Source organism: Leiobunum rupestre, chromosome 6, assembly GCF_980474605.1.
Source record: "Leiobunum rupestre chromosome 6, qqLeiRupe1.1.hap1, whole genome shotgun sequence".
Taxonomy (NCBI): Eukaryota; Metazoa; Arthropoda; class Arachnida; order Opiliones; family Sclerosomatidae; genus Leiobunum; species Leiobunum rupestre.
In genome coordinates this window covers 5471057-5497158 of record NC_143389.1, presented here as the reverse complement: position 1 = coordinate 5497158, position 26102 = coordinate 5471057, and the positions used below count along the sequence as shown (strand labels likewise).

The window sequence follows — 26102 nt, the reverse complement described above, 5'->3', positions numbered from 1 at the left end:
CAGTGTTCTAGCTCGCTTGAATTTTTTTACATTTTTTCAAGATACAACCTTATTGCGACCCCATTTAGTTGATCTTCTGACGTATCTTTATCTATATTTTCGTTTCTCGTCGCTTGTCCCTTGATCCATCTACGCTTGTTCATGCTGACATTTAGATCCATTTTGTCCCGAAGTAATGATGAGTAGGTTAGAAATTGCTACGATGTGTGAACTTTAGGTATCCCACGAGTTATGTTGAGGACAGGCTGCTTTCTGATTTAGTCTTAAATTAAACCACAAGGAAGGCGTATCCGGCCGAGGGGGTAACGACTATCATTTGAAACGTACACGGTACTAAATATTTCTCGAGATTCTCGGTAATTCAAATATTATTATTACTTCTAAATATTGCACAATACTTATAATATACTTCCAGATTCAACTCGATACTTCGAATACACTCCCAGATATTATAAATATTTTTAATTTTTCCATACACTATAAACGATATTACACAAACTTGAAAGTATTACACGGCCAAAACCTTAATTTCATGTTACACCACTTAATCGGTAACTCTCGAGGTAATTCTGAACGTGTTATTGTTGCTTTAATAGGCCTACATTTATTATACCTAATAATAATAATCAGCTAGGATAATACCCAAGCCACACCTACAGGCCTAAGTCAACTTGCGACTTATAACGCCTTTTAACCAGTGGTCGGGTTATACAACATAGGAGGGTGGTGGCCAGCCCTTCATGTCACGTGAGCTAACCGACAGCTCCCTACACTTACTACGAGACTTACTATTACCGTTTACCTCAGCAAGTTTTTATGCGAAGGGGAAACCGAATATCTTGGGGGAAAACCCCTTTAACCAGTGGGGAGATAACTTGCAAATACTACGCGGAAGGAGTGGTTCCGGATTTTCACCCAGAACTAAGAACAAACTAACTGCGAGCCTGCAATATATAGTTAAACAGTTTCGGAAGTGCAGGTCGAGGGTGCAGGTATATCAAGGTACAACAGGATGTAGCCTTTACCATCTTGGAAGGGAACTAGTTTAACATTGACTGGCCTGTTGCTGAGTCACACCGCAAAATATAGTTCAAGTGATTTACAATTTTAAAATAGTAACTGAAAAGTGACCGATAAAAGAAGAAAACCAGGTTTTTTCAGTAAAAACAAAATTAGATTTGAACTCTTATCACATTTCAACATTTTTGTTGTAAGGTTCCTTCCAACGCAGCTGCAGCGCCAAATTGAACCAGGGGCTGATTATTATTATGTAAGTAACGTTCCAGCAGGCTATCTCACCCCGGCGCTGTAACTGATGATGGTTTACGCGTGACCCTCGTTCAGAAGTGTGGGATTTTACATGCACGGAACCCTTACCCCTTTCATATTGGCTTTCACGCTCTACAGCCCCCCTCTGGGCCACCGCCTAGACTGAATGGAGGAAGAACGCCAAACTCTATATACTTGGTATCCGTGGTAAAGCAGGTCAATGGTTAACAAGTTATATCACTGATAGACAATGCTACCCTCGTGTTAGTAATAGCATATCTCCACCAATATATACTAAATTAATTAAATAAAATAAAGCGTATTAGCTCGAGTATTTTTGAGTGGTGTATTTAAATTTATTTCGTTAACTAGCTTGATGCAGTCAGTTCTAGAGCTTAGCAGGTTGTATATTGGCATTATCTCGTGGTAATTTACTCGGTTTTTAATTGATTGAAGGTTACACATTATTAAAAAAATTGTATCTGTAATTGGAAACCGGGTGGAAATTATGAGAATATAGATGGGCGAACTTATTTTGCACGCCTTCAGTTATGTTTTTGAGATATTCACTGCAGCCATTCCACACCCAACAATACTCAAGCCTAAACTAATGAAATGTAAAACAAATGAAAGGCCTTTGGAGAACGGAGTCTTTTGGCCAATTTTAGGATACAGTACAATTTTACTATACAATCTTTCTTGAGTTTATCAATATGGTGGGAAAAACGTAGCTGCGAGTCAAAGATGATGCCCAAGTTTTTGACCTCGAGTTCTCGTTTTAAAGTTTCATTGTTAATTAAATAGGGATAGGTTATGGGTTTGTGCTTTCGGGTGAAAGAGACAACAATGGTTTTCGAGCCGTTTAATGGCCTTTCATTGGTAACCCACCAAGAATAAATTCGGTTCACGTTGTTGTCTAAGGTTTTACAGTCTGATATTGACTCTATGCTATTGTATGTTGTTGTATCGTCGGCGTACGCTTTGGCAACACTTGGACTGTCTATTTCCCAAAAGATATCATTTGTGAATATAATAAATAAAAGTGGACCTAAGCACGATCCTTGGGGAACGCCGCGGCGTGAGACATAGCTTTCAGATGTTATTGTACCGTTTACTTTGATACTGTAAGGACGATCCGCCAAGTAGCTTTCCATCCAATTAAGTATCGCAGCACCTGGCCCATACCCTTTCAGCTTAGATAGTAGAATGTTATGGTTCATGCAGTCAAAAGCCTTGCTAAAGTCCAAAAATAAGGCGTCCACTTGACCTGTGGTTGACTACTTTGGGTACAAGATCATTCATAAAACTGATTAGGTTTGTGGCGGTTGACCTGCCATTGCAAACGTCTGTGGAAAGAAACTGTTTGAACCAACTGTATAGGTAAATGTGGAAGATTGACTCGAAGATTTTCGAAAAGATGCATTGTAATAATCTAACTCTTTGAAAGGGCTTACAAGTTGCAAGTTGACTTAGCCCTTAATAATCTGGATATATTTAATTTAAAAAAAATATATAAACGATAAACAAGAATACTCGGGTGTGGAGAACCGCTACGTGTTTAAGGCCGTGACAATTGAGACTTTCGGGCGCGTGGGTTAAGCGTTGGCCCACGCTTTTGGTCCGGGACGCTACGAGAGAACAGCGGTCCACCAAATTTTTAATTCAACGTATCGCGATCGCCGTATAGCGAGGCAACGCGGCTTCAGTGCTAAACACTTTTAGTCAAGAACGTCTTTTTTTCCTTACTGTAATTGTTTTTGTAGTTTCCCAGTTTGTATCTAATTTTACAAACAAAAGGATAAATAAACTAAAAACCACTTTTTGTAGAATAAAAAGTGGTATGAAAAAACTAGACGCCCAGTTTCACGTCCCATTCGGGAGCTTGCTCAGGTCTGATCAAACCGAAGGAAGCTCCAAAATGGAACGCGAAACTAGTCGTCTAAAATTTTAATAACACTTTTTATTGTATACCAAGTAGATTTTAGTTTCTTTTTCCTTACGTATTCGTATGTACCAGTTTCGTAAAATTATAATCAAAAAGATTTTATTTTAATTTAAATTTTTTATTATCCAGTTTGGTTTAATAAAACTTACTATTTCTTAAAAATACTAAATGTTAAAAATATTGTAAGGTATTTACACTAGGGACAATCGTTGTGGCTGTAGATTCAAGATAAATTCAATCTTGTCATTAAAACGCCTTGATGTTGTCAATCTTCAACTTAATTTAAAATTATTATAATTAATGAAAATGTTTATTAAAATCAATTTTTAACGTTTTCGTAATGATCAATTTGACGCCCCCCCCCGTATTCCTCCGTTGCTACGCCACTGACCGAGTACGTTTCCTTAAATTCAAAAGTATGCGCGCCACCAAAAATTCAAAGTTCACTTTTAATAAGCCTGCAAATCAATTTAATCCAAGTGACCAAACATTTTAATAAGTCTCTTTCGTCTCTAGACGCCGGAATTTGAGTATGATGTGTGATGAAAATTAATATGCCAAAATCTCCTGCTGCGGGAAACTTCAAAAGTGTATATATAAACGAAGTGGCCAGTAAGAGAGCGAGAGAAAATCGCGGAAAATAAATGAGGTGCGAAAATCTGGAAAAGAGGCCTTTCAACGAGGCGCTGCCTTCGCGTGCCATTGATTTCCTTTCCAGGCGCCGGCCAAAGAGTAAATTTAATTAATGAAAATCTAAGGAAACGCAATTGGGAAGTTCGGAAGTGTTCTTTCGCCGTCTTCTTCTCCTGGTTCGCCCTCTTCGACGCTACGTTCAAACTGATGTGTTTATACGAAAATCGATATATTGGAAAGAGCGGGACATAGAGAAAGAAGAAGGAGAAAAAGAGATTGTTTCGGGGAATAAAGGTGAACCTTTAAAAGTAATCCTACTATTACGAAGTCCAAAGTTTTGGTTTACTGGCGACTGACCAAAGCCAACGGAAAAAGGGATCCTCTAGAATTGGATGTTATTCTTCTTTACGACTTTGCCTTTACATGTTGAGCCCGCGTTCGATCCGACAGATTTGTTTCGCTGCTGATGGCCCAGAGAAGATAGAATTAGAGCGGGTTTTAATTTAGCGTAAATTGTAAAAAATTTCGATTTTTATTGCTTTAAATGTTATTAATTTATAAATATTCCGGCCATGGCTTCGAATTTCATGTCCGTCTAATCTGTCAGTCTTTGGTTATGATGAAATTTAAGGTTTGGTCAAATTAAATTACGTGGACTGTATCGTTGATGATAAAACAACTAAGGCAGAAATATATCAGATTTAAATTTAAGACACGCTGTTTAACTTTGGGTTTCTATATTTTTATTTTATTTAGACATTTCGGTTTTCAAATAAAATTTCTTTGGTAAGGGTAGAAATTGATGTTTTCTATCGAATATGTAACCTCACTAATTTATACGTTTAGCGATTTTATTATACATTATCATCGGGCAAAAGTTTCACATCAGCAAAATTTAACATTTTTAAACACGCGCTCAATGTTTTACGCCTATTTTTAGTGTATGTTTGTTTTAAATCTCCATACCTAAGATTTATTTTAATAGCGTCTGTCGCTTCCCGCTTACGATCCTTAAATATTAAAAATATGTAAATAAGTGGGCCACAAATCAACAGAGGGTCTAACTAAGGGCTGCGACAGACTGTCTTCATAAATGTTTCCTAGGCTTTTGGGGAAAATTTAAACATCGCTAATAATACGGTTTAAATTTTTGTAGTTCATCAACTAGTAAACCGTTCTACGCTGAATAATGATTGGTGCTATTCTTAATACTTAATTGGAAAAGTAAATTTAACCTGTTTGTTTTGAAAAACAGCTCTAAAAATAGATCTACAAAATAGGTGACTTTGAATGAAATATTTTTACAAGTTTAATAATGAGCATCTTCAACACTTGACAAAGTGTATTATCTTTTCGCCTCAGCTTTTGTCTCACACAATTACCTTTAAAATGGAATCCATCTATAGGATACATTGTCGGTTGAATCCAATTGTTGTATCAGGTATTTAGCGTATGTCTTGTTTATATATGAACATCTTTGTGTGTTTAACATTACCTATGTAATTTATTTGATTTTAGTGAACTGTAATTTTTTAAATAATAATGTAGTGATATAACACTCGTTTCTTTAAAGATTCTGAAATTTTAAGAATATAATTCTTAAAAATTGGGTATATTTCTCATTTTGTAAAGCAATACCAACAATATATTTCCACTCTAGTGGCTTGGAGAAGAGAAGGCGGTTCTGGAGGAGGAAGAACGAAACCTCTAGTTCTTCTAAATGCTGGCAGCACTAGACGAGGTCTGAATCAAATAAAATTTCCCTTCCCGAGCTGACGTTGAGAATTTTCCCCTCCGGAAACACCGTCTCTTGTCCGTGCTGGTGGTCTGGTAATGCGCTTATTTTTAATAGGGAAATCTAATATTATACCCTAATTTGGTTCAATATGTTTCAGGGTAACATATTGAAAAATTTCTTCTAAGCTAAAATTTTTCTGAGTTAAGGTAAAATTATTAGCGAAATGAAGACACGATACTTCATGACTAAGATTTATTAAATTATTTAAAAAACATTTACAAAAGACGAGTTTAAGGACCGATGTCCCTTTTTATGTCACGGTTTACATACAACTGAAATTTTGTACCATTGTTTTAGCGCACACGACAAGATTTTTATTTCTTTGTACATTATTTATTTTTCCATCATTAAATGTTTATTAATATTTTTAAATTTTGTTTTTGCCAATTTTAAAAAAAACGAAGGAAAAAACTTGTCGTGTGCGCTAAAACAATTTTAAATATTTTCAGTTGTATGCAAAACATGATTTGAAAAGAGAACTAGGAGCCCCCAAACGTTTATGATTAAATTCGGTGCTATTTAAAAGGGCCCGAGTTGTTTTTCGCGGGGGGGGGCGGAGTTCCTAGTTACGCCACTGCTTCTGAAATCAATATGATATTCATAATTTATCCAGCTCCCTCTTAATTATAAATGTACCTAGGTATAAAAAATTAATTATTAATTGAAGTGGCAAATGTTTAAGCACACTGTATGGTATACAATAAAATTTCGATTTTTCACTGACTGTGCTAATTTTCCATTTATAATAAAAGGCTGTTTTGCAAAACCAACTAGATGCGAAAACCACATACTGGAGTGCGGCCACGTCTTTCGTAGTTTGGTGCGAAATAAGGCCTTTTGTTCTAAAGTATAATCAAATTGCTTTCCTTCTTTTAATATAATTTAGATAGAGATTTAATTATCAAAATAATTTATTTTTCTCTAAATTATATCAAATATTTTCGAATTTAAAAATCGTCTGCTATAATCATGATGTCCTCTTAAAGCAAATACTGCCCCCTACTTCGTTACTGATAAACCTAGGGATGTTCAGTTAGTTGATCCATTTTAACCGGAGGGCTCAAATTTCCAATTTACAAAATCCCCATTTTGAAAGTCGAAAATATTATAAGAATATTTTTGAAATTTTTACTGATACACATTTACTAAAAATCGCCTATTCGGGCCCTCCCGCATTCTAAATTGGGAAATTTAAAGCGCATCTCGAATTATTGAAAGTAAAACGTATCGACAATGATTAAAACGTTTCTTTATTTACATCACATGTGAATAACAATAATATAAAAATTAGATGGGATTTCCTTCTTTTAACGTTGTATGAATTTTGACATTGAGACCAGAATATATATTGCTGATAATGAAATAACCAAATTGGATGATTGAAATCTGAAAAAAATTAAGAATGTTTTGAGCGTGATATTCAAATCGAAATATAAAAGAATATTTTTAACATTAAGCTTTGGAAATAATTTGCTGTTTTCATTCCGATTCTTTTTTTAATAAATTGGATTTTTTGTGTTATACAAAACGGTTAGTACTCTATGCAAAGTGTTATTGAAAACGGCCACTACTCTATGCAAAGTGTTATTTACAACGAAAAGTAATCTATGCAAAGTGTTATTGAAAACGGCCACTACTCTTTGCAAAGTGTTATTTAAAACGGTAAGTTTGATGCCAAGTGTTATTTAAAACGGTAAGTTTGATGCCAAGTGTTATTTAAAACGGTAAGTTTGATGCCAAGTGTTATTTAGAACGGTAAGAGTTTGATGCAATTTTTAATTCGAACAATTAAAAATCAATGCATTCTTTTATTTAAACAGTGATAATTTGAATCATTTTATCTATTAACAACTGTGATAATTTGAATCATTTTTTATATAAAAAACGGTAAGAATTATATTACTTTGGTTATCTAATAAAAAATGTCTAATTTTCAAAAGTTAGGAACTCTGTTCTTTTTAGTTAACGTATAACCTATTAGTTTCCGGAATATCACGTCTTCCAAAATTCGACACTTAAGGGTTTTTTGTCTTTAATACAAGGCACAAATTTGTTTCTTCAGAAGAAAGAATATTTTAAAATCAGAAAATTGTTTTTTAGAAAATAATTTTTAATAGCCTTTCGGTAGTTCTTCGATGAAAAAAATATTTATAAAAATACTTTTGCCGTAATTATAAAAAATCGGTAAAAGGAATGAAAAACCTAACACTAGAAGCATCCATAAAACCAGTTCGATAATAAGCTAGGCAGTATTAGTAAAATAAGCCTTGGACGTGCAATGCTCCCTTTATATGGTCCGTGTCACTTGAGCTTAAATGGAAGTCAGATATAAGGGCTGTTTCCAAATTGGTAAGCAATTTTCGATGAAAACATATCTGTTATTCTTAATAAAACCTTTGGCGTCGACGTTAATATTCCTCTTTCAAAACACACCTCGAGGAAATAATTGCTTCTATTTGATAAGGTTCGACTTAACTAACGTCGTAAGATCTGAGATGGCTTCTTTGCATGACCTGGCTAATCTTTTAACAGACAAACCAAAAATATTTTGTCAAGTGATCGTTCTTTGAAAGAAGGTAATTGATATGGGTTTTATTTTTACTGTATATTGTCATCTTCCCACTGTCCCTATCTTTCCCACTGTCCCTATCTAGTGGTGTGATGGGGTCACTGGAGCCTGTGGGGGGCTCCATACCCGGCTCTCAAGGTCATGTGATCGGGGCGCTGGGTCACTGGAACCTCATGGGTGTTCCACACTCGTCATTCTGTGACCTACTAAGGAGGGTAGTTTGCAGTGGAAGAGGAAGCCACTCTAGTCCTCAGCTGTGCGAGAGTGGGTCTCGGGCAGCCCATGGTGTCGCCTTTTGTTGGGCCGTGATGAGGGCGTTTGTTTTCTATATGTGAGGCGGTCAAAATGGCTGTCTCACTGGCCGAACGTTGTTTCGCAAAGCGCACTTTTGTCCAAGGCTGGTTGTTTTGGTGGCCGCTGTAGTGCTTAAGGCGGAGCAGCGGGGTACAAATACATATACTTATGTATATTGTCATTAAAGTAACCTGTACTGTTGCTCTATGATTGCTTTTGTACTACTGGGAACATTAACCGAAATAAAAATGTAAAGCATAAAACGGGAAATATTATACAATGATAACGCGGGTGATTATAATTACTTTGGGACAGCTCCGTTGGATTCTTCTTGGCACGAGCCGGACTCGAAAGTGAAAACAATGCAGTGTTGATGGATGAGTGGACCGGACATCCTTTCAGTGTGAAGGTGAAGAAAGTGGCTGGCGTCCGCGCCGCAGTCTTGTGTCGTGAACTGAATTTGGCATCTTATGAATTCGGTAATTGCGCTATTGTAAAGAATGGAAAAGTTTTATTCGTTTGATTTTCGTGAGTACACTTTGACTTGAGAAAGCGCATTATCTATAAATCCAAAATTGTTGTTCATGTCAGATATAACAGTTCATAAAAATAAGAACAATAATCTGCTAGGGTAATAGCCAAGGTACCACCTTAGGCCCAAGTCATCGAGCGACTTGTTGTGCCTCTTAAATCAGGTCGCCGGGTTACAATGCGCAGGAGGGTGGTTTTCATTAGCTGTTTACACCTTCCCACCAATATTGCGTCTATATTTAATTGTCGAGGGTTGCTTAAGTTCAAATATTGTCCACACGATAGCCTCTCCTTTTGAAATTAATGGGTTTTTCAGGATAAAAACAAAAGCTGCTATTTCGATAATAGCAACTTTATATAGTAAGCATTTCCCCAGCCGATGACGGTAAGGTACAGCTTTATTTTATTGATTAAAAAGGTGTATATCTTAAAATCATTACACACCAAAAATCGGTCATACATCTGCCAAACCTTTAATGTTAGTTCCCTGTTCATACTATTTAAAGAACTCCCAATTACATAAGCAAATTTGCTGAGCAAACTAACTGGCCATTGGGAGTTCTTTAGTCTGAACGGGTTTTTAGACATAGAGGAACATTAAATGCCTTTATTCCAGGTATTAACTATAATGCTTAGAAGAATATTGGAAAGCTACGAAAGCCAACAGTCCATTTCGTTTTTACTCAACAAATTTTTAAGGAAAGGGAATCCAATTATAAAAGTAACCAATAATATGTGAGAAAAGAACTGGCAAACTTAACACGAAAAGATCTGCTCCGAGTTTTCACATCACATTTTAAGGTGAGGCAAAAGTGCTAACTATAGTGCCAAAAACTTAAAACCACGTTAGTCTACCTAATCTCTTTTGCTAATACAGATCAGTAGCCACACCCAAGAGGAATCCCTAGGAATAATAATAATAGTAATCAGCTAGGCTAATACCCAAGGCACCAACTTAGGCCCAAGTCATCTAGCGACTTATTATGCCTTTAAACAAGTTACGATGCGTAGAAGGGTGGTAGCAAGCCCTACATGCACACGCGAGCCAACAGCTCCCTACACCAACTATTAAAAATTAATATCACACTTACGACAATGTTACTTAAATTTCTAAAGTTTTACGAAAATTCTCGATAATCGTAAACATTGAATGAAATATATTTCTAGAGAATCATCATAACTTACCAACAATATCGCCTCAGAGCCACGTCTTCAACCATATTTTTGCTGCTCAATGAGTTGGATAATTGGACGACCTTGTGATAGTAAGGACCGCATCGCCTACTGTCAATGCTTACGTTTTTGAAACAAGAAGCGTGCTGCAAATACTCTGGAAATTAAAACAGTCACAGATCAGACCAAAAATGAATTCACGTTAAATAAGAATATGCAGGCGAAGCTTTCGTGATTTACGAAACAAAGTCTCCGCACAAAGGAGAGAGCGCCTACAACTACGAAACTAGTGGTATTTATTCTCCCCTTAGTTGTGTTTCCCTTTTAGCTGTGGAAAGATAAGAGGGCTGCTTTTTAATCGTGAAACACAAAGTGAACAGAGTATTGCCTTTATAATCTCAGTTAAAGGAAATCCAGTCTAGGAGGTAGGTTTTCTTAAATTATGCCAGGAGTTCAAATAAGTACTAGCATTCAACTGCCATTTGGTCAAGCAAAAGTGTTACGTCCTGAAATCTGTAGCGTTAGAAGCTAATTCTGTTGCATTTCCAGTCAAGTTTAAATTGAATAATACTAATTGTTCGTTTGAAAATGAATGGAATTAAATAAATAAATAAGGTCTAAAATTTTTATTAGTCACATTTAAATTTAATTCGCAAGCCAAGGGAACCGAAACAAAAAGAGCTGGTCGCAGCCTGAAGTCTAACCACCGATTTTTAATTTTTAACGATGAAGTATTGCGTCGGCATCCACGAGTTCAATAGACGCCGTTCAAAATTAAACACTTCTATGTATATGAAGTAAAAATTTTCTAATGAATTGTATAGATTGTATGTATGTTTCTTAAGACCAAGTTCATTTTCAACGAAATTGTTAGTTAACACGTATAAAGAAGCGAAATATACTGTGAAATTCGCAGTTCAATTTGAAACCGTATCGCTATCTGTATGATATCTGTTCGAAAATGATTTTTATGCAAACAATAATAATATCATTTTGTATGGGATAATCATTTAACTCGTTAAATCTAGCTTCCATTAATGTTGTGAGAACTAAATTGTGAATGTAATTAAAATTTTCCGTAACTAGGTTTGTCAAAGTTGATCATACGAGTGATTATACAAGACGCTAAGGAATTGAGGACTTGAAAGTCCGAATCTTACAAGCTCAGTAATCTTAATGCGTTCTTGGAACAAGCCTTAAATTATCTTACAATATTTAGGACTAAATTATTTGACTTTGATCTTACTTTTTTATATTTACGTCACAGGATAAAGATTTATCGAATCTACTTATCCTATCTCGGTTATTCCTTAAATTAAATCAGTGACGGCAATACCGTTAATGTCGTTCCTACAACCAAATATTCCCAATAATAATAATCAGCTGGACACAACCTCAGGCTGAAGTCATCGCGCGACTTTTAAGACCTTTAACACAGGTTGCTGGGTTATACTACATATGATGGTGGTTGCTACTACCAAAAACATCAACAAAATTTTATCGTAAGGGCAAACATAAGTACTCGGGAAACCCTTCAACCAGTAAAGATGGAACTTGCAAACTCCACGCAGAAGGGAGTTTTAAGAGCTTGCACCCAGTGCCATAAGCTGGGAAACAAAATCGGTTCTTTTTTTTTCGAGGTGCAACACACTTACTACTCCGTCACTTAAATACTCAATTGTACTTTACATTAAAAAAGGCCGGTATTTTTTCCCTTGGCATCAAAACCGCACTTTTACTATTTACTCCTGATAATATCATATTTAACATGTGGAATAAGAAATCAGATTACCTGTCTGCAGTTTACCGTTAACACAGAGGTCGTTCATTGTATGTCTTGAGCCAGCAAGAACTGATTTAAAAACTTTTCGTTGTGCAACGTTGAAGCAGTGTTTCATGTAGTTGTCCACACAAACAATACCTTGTCGTAATGTTCTGTAAAAAATATTTCATATATAAAATAACTTCACTTACGTATTGAACCGAACTGTTTACTCTTTCACCCAGTGGATTATACAAAAATTCCATTTGTAGAGTGGTTTCCACCCTAAAAACCGAACATAAATCTATCCAGAAAAAATATTTAATCAAATTGGACCCTCATGTTAGCCCACACTGAATGTCATTAGCGGTTTGACGTTTAGAAACATTTGTAGATAAATATGAAAAGAAAAAGCTTCATTATTCTTAGTTATTTTTGCTTGATTTTTTAGAAAATAAGTTGCATCTATAACTTATGGATTTTCATAAGATTTATTAAAGCTAAACAAGCTAACCAACAAAACTGCTCTGTATCTGACCAAAACAGATCTAAGTTTTTTTATTTAATACTGCCCATAAGAAAATAAGAAAATTAGATTTAATATTTAATAAAGACTAGATTCAATCTGACTCTTCATAATCCATTTTTTTAAGAACAATAAATATTGCTAAACATGTGGAAAAACAAAATCCGAAACATTCGAATTTCCCAATTTTTGTTTCTTTATAAGGCCCCATAAATTCGTTATAATGATTGGTTGGAAAGAAAACAACTACCAGAAATTAAAATAATACATTTTTCAAATGATTCGGTGCTGCGATTTCAATAACGTTCACCCAAAGATGCAAGAAACAAATAGCATTCGGGAGAACAAAGCTAGCCTTTACACGCCCTTTCTTGCGTACATTTTAAATTGAACGCGCCTTTTGGTAAAACATTTTATGGGCGTGGGGGAAGACAAATTACCCTTCCGATGGTGGTAGGAGCTAAGGCCAATGAGATATCCACACAGGAAAATGCACTTCTAAAACGCGTTACGTTCTACTTGGGTGGACTGTTGCTACTAGATGATAATATTAGTACCTTAAACAAATTTCACGGGCGGTCCCCAGTTATTAAAGAAAGTATAAGCTAAACGAACTAGCGCCAATAACTTCTAGCTTTTGCTAAATCTGGTGGCCAAAATAATAATTTCGAGGAGTCAAAATAAATAGGGATGTTCTCATTCTCTTTAACTCTACCGTTATTATGTTACATTATCCAGGATAATTTCACGTAATATTTCTTTTCTATAAATCTTAAATGTGAAATTACAATTTTTCAACGATACGATTAATATTTTTTGTACGTAGGTGTTACGTGGGTTTTGTGACCCAAAAGACAATTTTCAGCCGGACGCCCGCGAGTTATCCGCATTCTTTTGGTTTTTAACTCTTAGCGAAGACACATCTTGAAAAATGAGATCCCTGGCCTGAAGATATTATTAATACCGAGGTGTCGAAGAAGACTATTTTTGTTGCTTATTCTGGTGAAAAGCGGCGGGCGTGCTTTAGGGTATGACTTACGATCTCTTTTCATGGTAAAAAGACAGCGTAACACGCACGTTGGGATAAAGGTGTTGACTGCTGCTTCCATCTTGTACTTATATGCTAAGAAAATGCTAATATCTTACGTCTCAAATGTCGAGCAAAAAAGTTGTCGAAAAATATATTTATGTATATATTACAGGGTGTTTCAATTTGCTCGATCGGGCCATTTTTCTCAAAAACTATTTACTCCAGAAATTTTATTTTTTGAAGGTATATTAGTTGATAACTATTTAATTGGACTTTTAAATTGGAAAAATCAGAAACTAATTTTTAGTTATAGAAAAGTAACTTTGGCTGTGTTTAAATATGCGTAATTTTCTTTGAGCTTTTAGGTCAGATTTCAACGTATGAAAACGTGCAAAGAGGTACATTTAAAGAGAAATGTATGATTCATCTTTCTGCTGCAATGCAGAAGTAGTTGAACCATTTGAGACATTCTCTTTAAAATAACCATTGGAATATTTTTTCTTTAGTATAAATAAAGTTTATATTATATATTTAATTTTAATTTTTAATTTTTAAAAATGTAAATAAATTTAAATGTGGCAATATATCGGTATTCCGTGGACTAATATCACGACATATTTCCATTCAAGATTTTTAATCTTTGACCTTAAGCTGGATGGAAACAATTTCAACTTATCATTTACTTCTAATAGTTTGTATTTAATGAGACTAAGCTCTTTTTAATGAATGTGTTTAGTCCACGAATATTCAGCAGGAAAATCCCAGTTTGCTGACCTCATGGCAATACGCGCAGCCTATTAAAAATGTATTAATCCTTTTTTCAATTTCCGATTTGTGTTTTGGTAAAAAAAAATATTTTTATCATCCATTTTCTTTTACATTAATTTTGTTTCAACCTTCTGTGTCTTCATTTCTACTAATAATCTAATTAGCCTTTTAATAACATAAAATTCTATAACGGCGAATATTCGTCTTTTGGTTGGCTACAAGTCGTGGCTGGTGAGCTGAAACATGAACACCATGGACTTCACTAAAAATTACACCTTGTTCACGATAATGAAGTATTTTAATAGGAGATTCACATCAATTTTTAAAAAAGAAGTTATTCAAAAATATGTATCGAAAGCTCTCGCTTATCCGAGTTTAGAGCTCGGCGTTTGGATAAGAATTAATCACTTTATTTATTTTTATCCAAAACACACATTTATCCACAAATTATCCGAAAAAATCTATTATTTTTACATGTTAAATTGCTTTTTAGTCTGGATAATATCCACGAATAAACAGTTAATCGACATTTTTATGGTTAATCGAAATTTTAGCGGTTAATTTATCTGTTTCGCCGAGCTCTACCCGAGTTTGTTGAATAACCTTACCACCGAGAGCCTTAAAGTTTTTAATACCTTTTCTTCCTGACGTTTTGGGCTTATTTAAAACGATGTACACACATTTTGCCTATTTGCAGTCAAATCAAACTTAATTCTTCTCAACCAGCAATTCGAGCTGATCTGCTATAGTTAATCTCTTTAGATTAAGTTAAATTAACAGTTTCCTAACTTTTACGATTATTATATATAATTTTCTAAAAAGAATATCGAAGTAAAAAGAAAAAAAATATTGAAATCAATTTAATCAGGCAATATTAGAAATCTGAAACTGGGGCATCTTAAATATGCTCACTTTCTACTGTCGGGTACTAATTCAGATTATTTACGGGTGTCAACTATCCGGTGGGCCATTTAAATTGATCTGATAATATCTTAGCGTATATACAGATTTATCAATAAATAAGACTCCTGTGTATAACTTAATAGATTGAGTAATTAAAAACCACTTTAATGACCCAGTTAATGAAGCCTCTAAACATAAGGCGAAACTAGTCGTGCTCGTACTGTAATTAGTACTTTTACATATTTTTATTTAAGTTGTAAATAAAAATAGGTTTACTGTGTCATTAAAGTGGTTTTTGATTACTCAATCTATTATATACAGATTATCTGATGTTTGCTCTAAATTAGAAAATAACAACGATGTTTAAAAGGGGAGCTTAATGTTCATGGTTTTCACAAATACATGTTATCATTTCGTATTCAGATGCCTAACGAATTTGAACTTCAATATTTCGAACTAAACCTTGAGAATGGTTAAAAAATCCAATTTTATAAACTAGACCGATTACGCCCTTGAAAATGGTAATTTTTCTTTGGAATTAGAAACTTATCCCCTGACTTCATATATAATGTTCTTAAGCCGATGTATTCTGTAACCTAGCCTAAAAAAAATTAATTTATGAGAACAATTTCCACCTGCCTGCAAACGGTGTTGAGCTCCGTCATCGTTGTGGCGAAGGCCATTTCGTCGCTTTGACCAACCTTTTCGAGCATCATCAAACAGGAGCCTAAAGCCTCTTCGGAGCAGTTGTACTTGGCGCAAACCACTTTCAAGAAGAAAAAAAATGCGAAAATGTTTCAGAACACCAAAAAATCTGATTTAACTATAGTGCTTCCAAACGATTCTCAGATAGCAGTTGATCCAAGGAAGTATAAGATAACTTGATTAGTTTGGAAGCACTAAATTTAGAAGATAACCTTTTGACAGTAGACTCTTTTTCGAAACATTATCCAAAGTAACTCACTATATAATCTAGCTTTTTTTGTGGCTAACACGATTTTAAATGCGCTTCAGAATCCTCGATTGATGATAGCAAATAATATTGCTCCAGATTCGTCCTCTTTTTACTAAAATTTAATTAAAGTAGAAAGTTCTGAGCATATTTTGGCCAATATAAGTCAAATTTCGCATTATAAAAGCTCTTGTATGAAGCGAAGTACTAACAAAAATAGAAGAAAACAGTAAAATTCCCAAAAAATAAAAGGTCGTCGAGCTATTCACGAGCTTTTTGAGTATATAACCTTTAATTTATCCAAATTTTACTTTTCCCATTAACCAATGCATGTATTTAAATTTCCAACACTTTCACTCGAAGATTGTCATGACCGTTCTAGATTCTTATTTATAAGGAGGCAAAATCAAACACAAAAGGAATGCTTTGACTAAACATTTGATAAATAATTTATATTTTAATAGGCCGAGTAAATAAACAATTCCACACTCTTAAAAAAAAGGGTTTTTTAATGGTATATTAAGGGTGTAATATCTGTAAAAAAACACTTTAATGTTAATTTAAACGCCCTAAAGGGATTTTTATTGTCCCAAATTAAAAACTTGAAAAGGTGTATAAAGGGTGTTATTACCCCGTAAATAGTTTGATTTAACACCTGGTAGGTTGTAGCTTCCCTAAGGCAGTAGTTTAGAACCTTAAAGGGAGTAGATTACAACTTTAAAGGGAGTTTTATAGAACCCATAAGGGGGTGGTGCATGGCCGTTCTTAGTTGGTGGAGCGATTTGTCTGGTTAATTCCGATAACGAACGAGACTCTAGCCTACTAAATAGGCGACCGATCACTTGTGTCGGTCTTCCTTCTTAGAGGGACAAGCGGCGTTTAGCCGCACGAGACAGAGCAATAACAGGTCTGTGATGCCCTTAGATGTCCGGGGCCGCACGCGCGCTACACTGAAGTAATCAACGGCAGGACTGGGTAACCCGATGAACCTCCTTCGTGATATTGATAGTGGCTTGTAATTGTCCCCCTTGAACGAGGAATTCCCAGTAAGCGCGAGTCATAAGCTCGTGTTGATTACGTCCCTGCCCTTTGTACACACCGCCCGTCGCTATTACCGATTGAATGATTTAGTGAGGTCTTCGGACTGGTGCTCGGAGCGGCTTTCGGGTCGCTCAGTACCCTAAAAGGAGTAGTCTTGTACCCTAAAGGGAGTAGATAATAACCCTGAAGGGAATAGGTTTATACCACAAACTGTATAGCAAAGAAACTAAAACGGAGGACATAAGCATCCCAAACAGTGGAAATAAACACCCTAGCAAGAAAACTGCTTTTTAAAGTGTAGAATAACATCCTTTATAAACCTGTTAGGGTGTTAAATATGGGACAAGAAAAAACCCTTAAAGGTTCGAAAATACACCTTTTTTAAGAGTGTAGTTCTGAAAGAAAGAAAACTTCTACAAAATACATGAAACTATAGTAACCTTACAAAACCCTTTAAAGGAAAAGTTCAGGTTGGGTAAGATTTGGATTTCTTTGAAAGATCATGTTTAAATAAATTCAAAAGTATCATTCGTAAAATTGTAAATTTTTTTAATGACGAGAAAATAATTTTTAAACGACCCAAATTTACCCGCCAAGCGATCTGCCATTTTTTTCGCGGTGACGTTGTAGAACATTAATCACGCGCTGTTCGCGCTATAACAGCCCACTGTTCCCTGCTCGCGCTTGCTCCGCGTGCGGTCTGCGGAGGGAAGGCGAAAGAAAATGGCAGCTCGCTTGGCTGGTAAATTTCGCTCGTTTAAAATTAATTTCTCGTCATTAAAAAAAGATACAATCTTACGACTGATATTTTTGAGTATATTTAAACATGATCTTTCAAATAAACCCAAGTTTTACCCAACCTGGACTTTTCCCATAACCAATATCCTTTTTTTCGCAAATTTTCATTGTTATGGGCCCCCTTCTCACGATTTGTGGGCCCCTCTCAATTTTTCAGGTAGACTATCCCCTAGTGGCGCCACTGCCTCCGCTTTCAGTGGCCCTTATAATATATGATTCATAATTTACGGAAAAATAGATTGTCTAATGACTCTTATCTCTTTATTCTCTTTCATTTAGAGTAAACATAAATATATTACGTATACCATTGGCGTAGTTAACGGTCAGAAGAATAAAGGGCTACAAATGATTCTAAAAAATGGTCCTTATAATTAGAAGGAGCCCGAAACGAGAAATTCCGATATCAAATCGAATATCGAATGGAAAATAAAAAAAACTTAATCGTACATAAAACGATCTGAATTCTTCAATAAATTTTTCAGGTTTCTACCATTCCTCGTGGATTTTGCTTAAATTTTGTTTCTAATGCTATTTCGAGCATATAAACCCAATTCTTGTTACCAGGAAGATCCGGATGTTGCTTTTGAGAAAAGGTATTTTAAAGAATCCTGTCCTTCACCAATCTTGACGTAAAGAAACGAAATAGATTTCATTTAGTAGATAAGAACCTGCGGAATTCAAAACTATTTTATTTATTTCGCTGTATTTAGAACACTAGGGCTTAAACATGAGTGATAATTTGGAATTTCTTCTTTTGGAACCATTGCAGCGGTTGTATCCTGAGTCAAAACTCCTGTTTTTAATAGAATCATTCTTTTACTCATATGTCTTCGAGGTCAACTGTGAGATTGCAGAACTGCCATTTCAAATCAATAGTTGAAACTTAATAAAAGACTGTTCAAACCCAACATTTTAAATGTTATCCAACGCCTACTGCTTAAAATCTTCGAAGGAAATTGTGACACTGTAAATTCTCATATCCGGGCGATTACAGATCAATAGTTGTAACATAAAAATACTTTTTTTCTCCCTTTTATCTTCGTAGCAAATGGTGACGCTGGGATTTCTCCGGCTCAACCCATTTCAGATGCGCGGCTTCTTCCGCTGAAATAGGCTTAAATAGCGTTTCAGCCATCCGCTACGATACTCCGATATACTTCGGGGCTTATTAATGTATAAAGCCTCAATTATAGCTGTTTCGACGGAACTTGATTGTACGATCAAGTGGAAGAGCTGATACGTTTGAGCAGCCAACCAAATTTAATTTGCCACGCTTTAAATGCGTTAAAGCTCGAATCTCCATTGATCGATTTTCTCGGAAAATTTCCATTTAATATTTCGGGTTCGTCAAATATCGTAGTATTACCAATAATTGTTGCAAACTTAGGAACATCTTGGAATCGTTGTTACTCGTTAGGAATAAACATATTCGAACGTGCGTGCACGTAGCATTTTAATTACGCAAATGCTTTTTTATGGTAGAAATACAAATTGGTTTAATAAAATAGATCAAAAGTCAAAATTTTAGTCAGAGATTCCAACAATAGACCAGTTTCGCACTTTTGGGGTTCATAAGTACTGTGTAGGAACTCTGACTTTTCTCGAAAATCTGCCGATATCAGGAAAACTAATCCAGGGTGGCCTATATGTGATCAGTCCACTGCAATTTTTAAAGAAATTCTAAACAATTATTATATGACCGTTGCTAGACAGCAGTCATCTTTTATACTCGGGCTTTCGTTAAAGGTTTTTGTGTTTTAACAATGGTTTCGTTTTAACAAGTTTCTATGTTAAACTAGTTTTTTCGCTTAGGCCTGGTTAAATAAATTCAAATATTGGTTTCAGTAAATTTAAATTTATTGTCACTTTTTTATTTTATGTTAAAGTCTATAAAACCAATGATGTACTTATTTATATTTATACATAATTTTTATAATGATATGATCAGGAAAACAATACTGGTTTGTACTTCACTTGCGTTGGATGACCTAGGCTTTACTGCACCAATGAGATAAGGTGCTTGTGTAATTTTGTTTTCAGGAAACAGCTTACTCTTCCAACATGAGGTCAATTCGAGACATAGTTTATCTCGTCTCAAAATAGCCATTATCCCTTATTAAATATAAATAAATTCTTGCTTAAACAATTTTTATTTAACTAAACCTTTTATATGGGTTAAAACGTACCAATAGTCTATGTGTAAAGTAAACTACAAAGAATTTTTCTTTTCTGAAATATTTAGTATCAAACATTGAAAAGTTTTATTTTACTGAAAACACTTGGAATAAGCTTTGGTTTAAACTAGAAACGTTGTAAATGGGATGCTTTATCTACTTCGAATTGATACAAATGAGATGGTTCACTAAAAATGTATTTCATGTATCATAACTTTCAACCGGACCCTAATTTACAAACGCAATTTCATTTTTGCTTTCTAATTTAAAGTAGTGTTATATAAAATAATTATCTAGAAACGAATCGTATTTTTTGGTAGAAAATAATTTCCTTCTTTATGAAAATATTTTTAACATTCATAACAATATTTTCCTTACATTTTCCCATTCATAACAATATTTTCCTTACTTTTTCCCATTAATAACAATATTTCCCTTATTTTTAAACACTCTGAACAATATTTCTTTGCCATTAAAGAAAATAGTTCCTACCATTTAAGAAAATATTTCTTGCCATTAAAGAAGATAGTTCCTGACATTTAAGAAAATATTTCTTGCCATTAAAGAAGATAGTTCCTGACATTTAAGAAAATATTTCTTGCCATTAAAGAAGATAGTTCCTAACATTTAAGAAAATATTTCTTGCCATTAACGAAAATAGTTCCTACCATTTAAGAAAATATTTCTTGCACTTAAAGAAAATAATTCCTACTATTTAAGAAAATATTACTTGCAATTAAAGAAAATAATTCCTACCATTTAAGAAAATATTACTTTCAATTAAAGAAAATAATTCCTACCATTTAAAAAAAAATTGCAATTAAAGAAAATAATTCCTGCCATTTAAGAAAATATTTCTTGCAATTAAAGAAAATAGTTCCTCTCATTTAAGAAAATATTTTTTTAATATTAATAAATATATTTTCTAAAATGTATGCAAATTTTTTAAAATTATATATATTTTTTCTAAAATTTAGGTATATATCTTCTACAATTTATGTATATATCTTCTAAAATTTATGTATATAATTTCAAAAATGTATTAATATAATTTCTAAAATTATTTATATTTTCTTAAATTTATGTAAAACAATTCTAAAATTTAGGTATATATTTTCTAAAATTTATGTTTATATCTTCTAAAATTTGTATATATTTTCTAAAATTTATGTTTACATTTTCTAAAATTTACGTTTATATTTCCTTAAATTTAGGTATATATTTTCTAAAATTTATGTTTACATTTCCTAAAGTTTATGTATACATTTTGTAAACATTAATAAAAATATTACCCACCACTTACAGAAATATTACCCACAATTTCGAATTATGTTTTCTGCCATTTAGTAAATGCTCGCTTAAACTAAACTGAATAAGCCGATAGAACCACGTAATAACGATTAGCGCGTGAAAGGCGAATTTGATTAATTTCTGAACCAATAAATAACCAAGTTCGCTTGCTCTAACGTCCTTTATATTACATTTAGTATAAAAATTAAAATTAAATGAAGCTCATGTAACTTGTACATTATGTACATTTAATATCAAGTTAGGCCTTAGTAATAAATTGTTGGTTCGGCATATAGTGTGGAAGCAATTTCATTTTAGTGAAAAAAAATATAGAAAATTACTTTAAATTTGTTTTTGTTAGTCTACCCAGAAATATTCTGTCGGATAATTTATTTTAGAAACCCAATTTCAAGAAGTTATTTAGTGGATTTTCATATAATTGTCTTAATTTCTGTTATATCATGAATTTATTGATGATCAAACTTTCCCATTGCATGTGTTGGGGAAAAGGTAAAAAGCAAATAAATTTACGACGTCAGTTTTAGGGAGACAATGAGATGTTTGATTTTTGAGGGGAATGAGTTTACTCTTGGAGGACAAGTAGGCTTGGGAGCGTCGAAGAAAACGTCTCAACATTGACATTATTTCTGAATATAAGTAAATACAATCTTGGTTCTATTCAAAGGGCACTAGCGTACTTTATTTTGGAGAACAGGCTTTGACATAAGGATATTATTTAAGTAGTCAGCCTGACTAGTGCGCCTCTTATCTTAATTTATTTATGGGGTCACTGACTATTGAGGGTAAAAATTGGAATATAAAAGCAAAAAGGACCTATAACATTTTGCTTAACCCGCCAGAGTTAAAATATGAGCTTATATCACTTGAGTTACGTGACTTTGACCGATCACAATTATTTCACTAATTTAAAATATTTTCATTGATCAAGTGACGCATTAATTTGAGATCGAGAATCAGAACTTGTATGAGATGCAGTGGACAATCTGGACTCTTGATTTTCTGCAAGCTCTACAAGCGTGTTGTGATTTTTTTTTAAATAAAATGGGATTGATGAATGATGAATGATGAATGATGAATTTATGATACGCCATATTCGCCATTATTTATGAATATTAAGGTAATTTTTTTAATAGTCGAATTGACTAGTGAGCCTCCAAATTTTAAATAATTTTAGTAGTCATAACATTTATTTTAGTAGTCAAATTCCGCGACTAGTGCCTTCTGTCCAGCCCTGACTGAGAAGCCGTAGAGGCAGTTTCGTTATAACTGGCGCACCCTTGTAAAACTGTGAGAACAAAATTGTCAATTTCCTCCACATTTTAATTACGAGTTACTTAATTACTGAAAGTGTTTTAAACCTTAGAAACAAAATCCACTGTTCCCAACTTAAGAAATGGCGGGTAATGAACGAGCTCCGTGTGCAGTACACGTATCAAATGAACCCATCGTTAATAGATGCGAAAATATGTGATGGAGATAAGAGCGGAAAAAATCGTATAATTAATTAATCCGCGCAACGTTCCGTCAAAAACTACTCGTACGCCATCTTGTAATTAATAATTCCGAGCTCTCTGCCATAAAACGCGGATTTTCCTTTGAAAAGAACCGACGAAGCGTTCAGCTGGAAGACTTCGAAAAACAACGGCGCTACGCAAACAAGGATTTTTATTTCCGACAGTCAATATAATACTTTCCAAGAAAAGCATTCGCTGGGATCCTTAATATTTATTATTGAAGGAAAAAGACCGGCTAGGCTGAAGGAAAAGATGAAACACGGGCCAACTGTGTGTCATTCATTTGTGGCCAAGAATGGAAGGATTTGGAAAGATGGTTAGTAGATCTCCGAAAATAAAATTTTATATTTGAGTTTTTTTGGAATACATTTTTAGAAAGAATGACTATTCTGGGACGATCGCGGCACCATGGTTCAATTCTTACCCGGCCAGAGAGGGGTACACGTAACCCGGGAGTATTTCAAGCACTTCGTCAAACGTAAGTTTTAGAGAACTAGGCTGTAAGAAAGGTGCATATTGAAAGACTTCGAAATGAATTGGAGGCAACGCTAGTAATCGTCTCAACTAAAACATTTTTAGCGTTCCTCAAAATAAAAACATTTTTGATAACAACAATATCTTTTATAAAATGGAATGAAAGTTAAAATTAATTTGAAGGTCTACCTTCAAAAAGTAAATTTAAACGTACTTGGTGCTGGTAATATAATTAACATAAATAAAGACATGTCCCTGATTATATTCAAATTCAAAATGTACAATGATAAATGCAGTACCAGTAAATCCTAAGTTAATTAAGGAAATTCAGTTCAAACTTTTGCTCTGGCTTACATTAATCATTTCACTAAATAGGAACAAAAACCATAATTCAACTGTTGACATATTTTGCAGAGATATTTCATAATAGCTAGCCAATAGTTTTCTAAATTAAAAGCAGTTTGTAAAAATATAAAATAAAATCCCTTGGGGAAATATAATTTGAAATAACAAATTAATTAAACTAAAGTGGCAACTGTTGACCTTAATGACAAAGGTAATATAAAAATATATTAATCTAAAAGGCTAAGAAAATCGAGGTAACAGTTACTAATCAAGTGCCAAATTCCATATGACAATAAACGATAGTTTTTATTTGGATATTTAGGAATAAACAAAATTTGTACACATGTTTTTAGTAAGCCTTTATATTTTTTATAAGCAACCATGGTAACTTGGAAGGCTATTGGCTAAGGCTGGTAAAATTTATTTATGTCTTTTCACCGTTCGAAGTCAACCCTTCTTTTTTATTTGAATGAAAATAACACGAAATTTATAATTTAATTCTGCTAAAGAACGGTTTTTCAGTTTCCGATTAACACTAAAAATTTCACTTCTAAATCATTTTAAACGGAAAATTACCTTGAACATCAAAAAAATATTGATTTTAGATCAGATCACTAATATTAAATCTAATTTTTACATCAAAGTGTTAATAGCGTTGATATTTAATTTATCATAATCATTCGTCATTTCTTTAGTGCGCAAAACTATTTGGTTATATTTACATTAAGTTATTTTAGTAATGACGTAAAGTACCAAAATATAAATTAGTTTCATAAGTAATAAGTTAGAGATCGATTCGAAGTTTAAGATAACTTCCTAAACAGTTGAGACTAAATTCGTGAAAATGAAGTTTCAAAGTGTGAATTCAAAAATAAAACAATATTTTTTGAAGTCAAGGGCCCTTGTTCCGATAAACACTAACTACAACCAAGCAATCAGACGAACAACGTGCCAAAACAATCAAACATATGGACGATCAAATACTCACGTTTAAAATATGAAACGAAGACAACTAAATACAGGAACGCGGCTAAGCTGGGTTTCATGTAATTACCAGATCTAATTAACGGCCTTTAAATTAGCAGATGAACCACGTCGTTTCCTGGTGAAGGAAATATCTCTGCAAACAAAGACAAGCCAGCTAAATGCGTACGGTACACACAGTGGGAAAGTGCTCTGAGAACGATTGCGAGGCACGCAGCATTGCAGCAAGATCTGGGAGACAGTGCGAGGGTGAGCGCCTGAGCGGAGGCAGAGGCCGACTGACGCGGACTGAAGTGATGCCACAGAATTTCATCAAGTCCCCTCGCGCAATCGATATTTTCGTATTTTAATACAGAAGTTACTTCCCAGTCCGTCTTATAGATGGCACTTCAATATTTCCCCCGTAAAAGACATTCCGCGCTATAATATAACGGGCTTCGGAGGAAAGCGACGAAATATTTCACTCTGCTCCCCATTCTCTATTTACCACGTCTACACGTGAACCCGGTGTTGGGCAATTTTTTGTTGAATTTACGCTCAACTCACAAACTCACGCTAGTGAATGCTCCTTCACGTTTACATAAAATTAATAAGAAGTGTAAATATGAAAATACTTTCTTACGCCACCGTGCAAATCTTTATTCGTCTTCTTTCTGGATTTAAAAAAGCGAAATTCTACACGACCCTAGACCCAACTAATTGACAGTGGCATTAAAGCTGCATAGAAACCAACCCCATCTTACTTTAAATAAGATAATTAATTTAAGTCACACACTCATTTCAAAGTAGTTCTGACAATTAACATGGGTTCATATATTATGGTGGATATTAATAAAATTGTATTTTTACCGAGTTATATGCTCATCTCTTAAAACAATTTCCTCTTCGCTAACTCCCCAAATTTCAACTCATATTTCTACAACACTCACTTCAACCGTCTCGAAAATCAGATGAATGTGCCCAACACCTCGTAAAACCATTATTTTCTTTAAAATACGTAAGAAAAAATTTACCGATATATTTGCTCGTCTCTCTGATATTTTTCCTTTTCGCTAACTGCTCATTTATATGACACTCGCACAAATCCGCTTGAAAATGAGCCAAATATGCCCAACAATCCGTGAAACTTTATTTCTATGTATAATATTTCAAATCTTTTGAAATTATTAATTTCCAGAAATTTATTAATCAGATCTTCTTCCACGAGAGGAGGAATTTTATCACTCATTTCTTATCGATTTGCTCCAGTCTGCTCAAACTGTGCTCGAAGTGCCCAAACAGTGCGTGAAACCCTTATTCCTTAAAGAA

The 26102-nt window shown here is 34.1% G+C and overlaps 1 protein-coding gene across 1 annotated transcript; it reads right to left on the bottom strand.

The window, feature by feature from the left end:
* Positions 1–6918: 6918 nt before the first annotated feature.
* On the bottom strand, positions 6919–25059 carry LOC149939177 (uncharacterized). Its single transcript, XM_090179646.1, has 6 exons — positions 24799–25059; positions 15841–15967; positions 12005–12147; positions 10225–10369; positions 8814–8996; positions 6919–7031 (listed from the first exon to the last, which is right to left on the bottom strand). Exons 1-6 carry the CDS (start codon positions 24854–24856, stop codon positions 6953–6955), a joined length of 735 nt encoding a protein of 244 aa, XP_090035772.1. The 5' UTR covers positions 24857–25059; the 3' UTR covers positions 6919–6952.
* Between the last annotated feature and the right edge of the window lie 1043 nt (positions 25060–26102).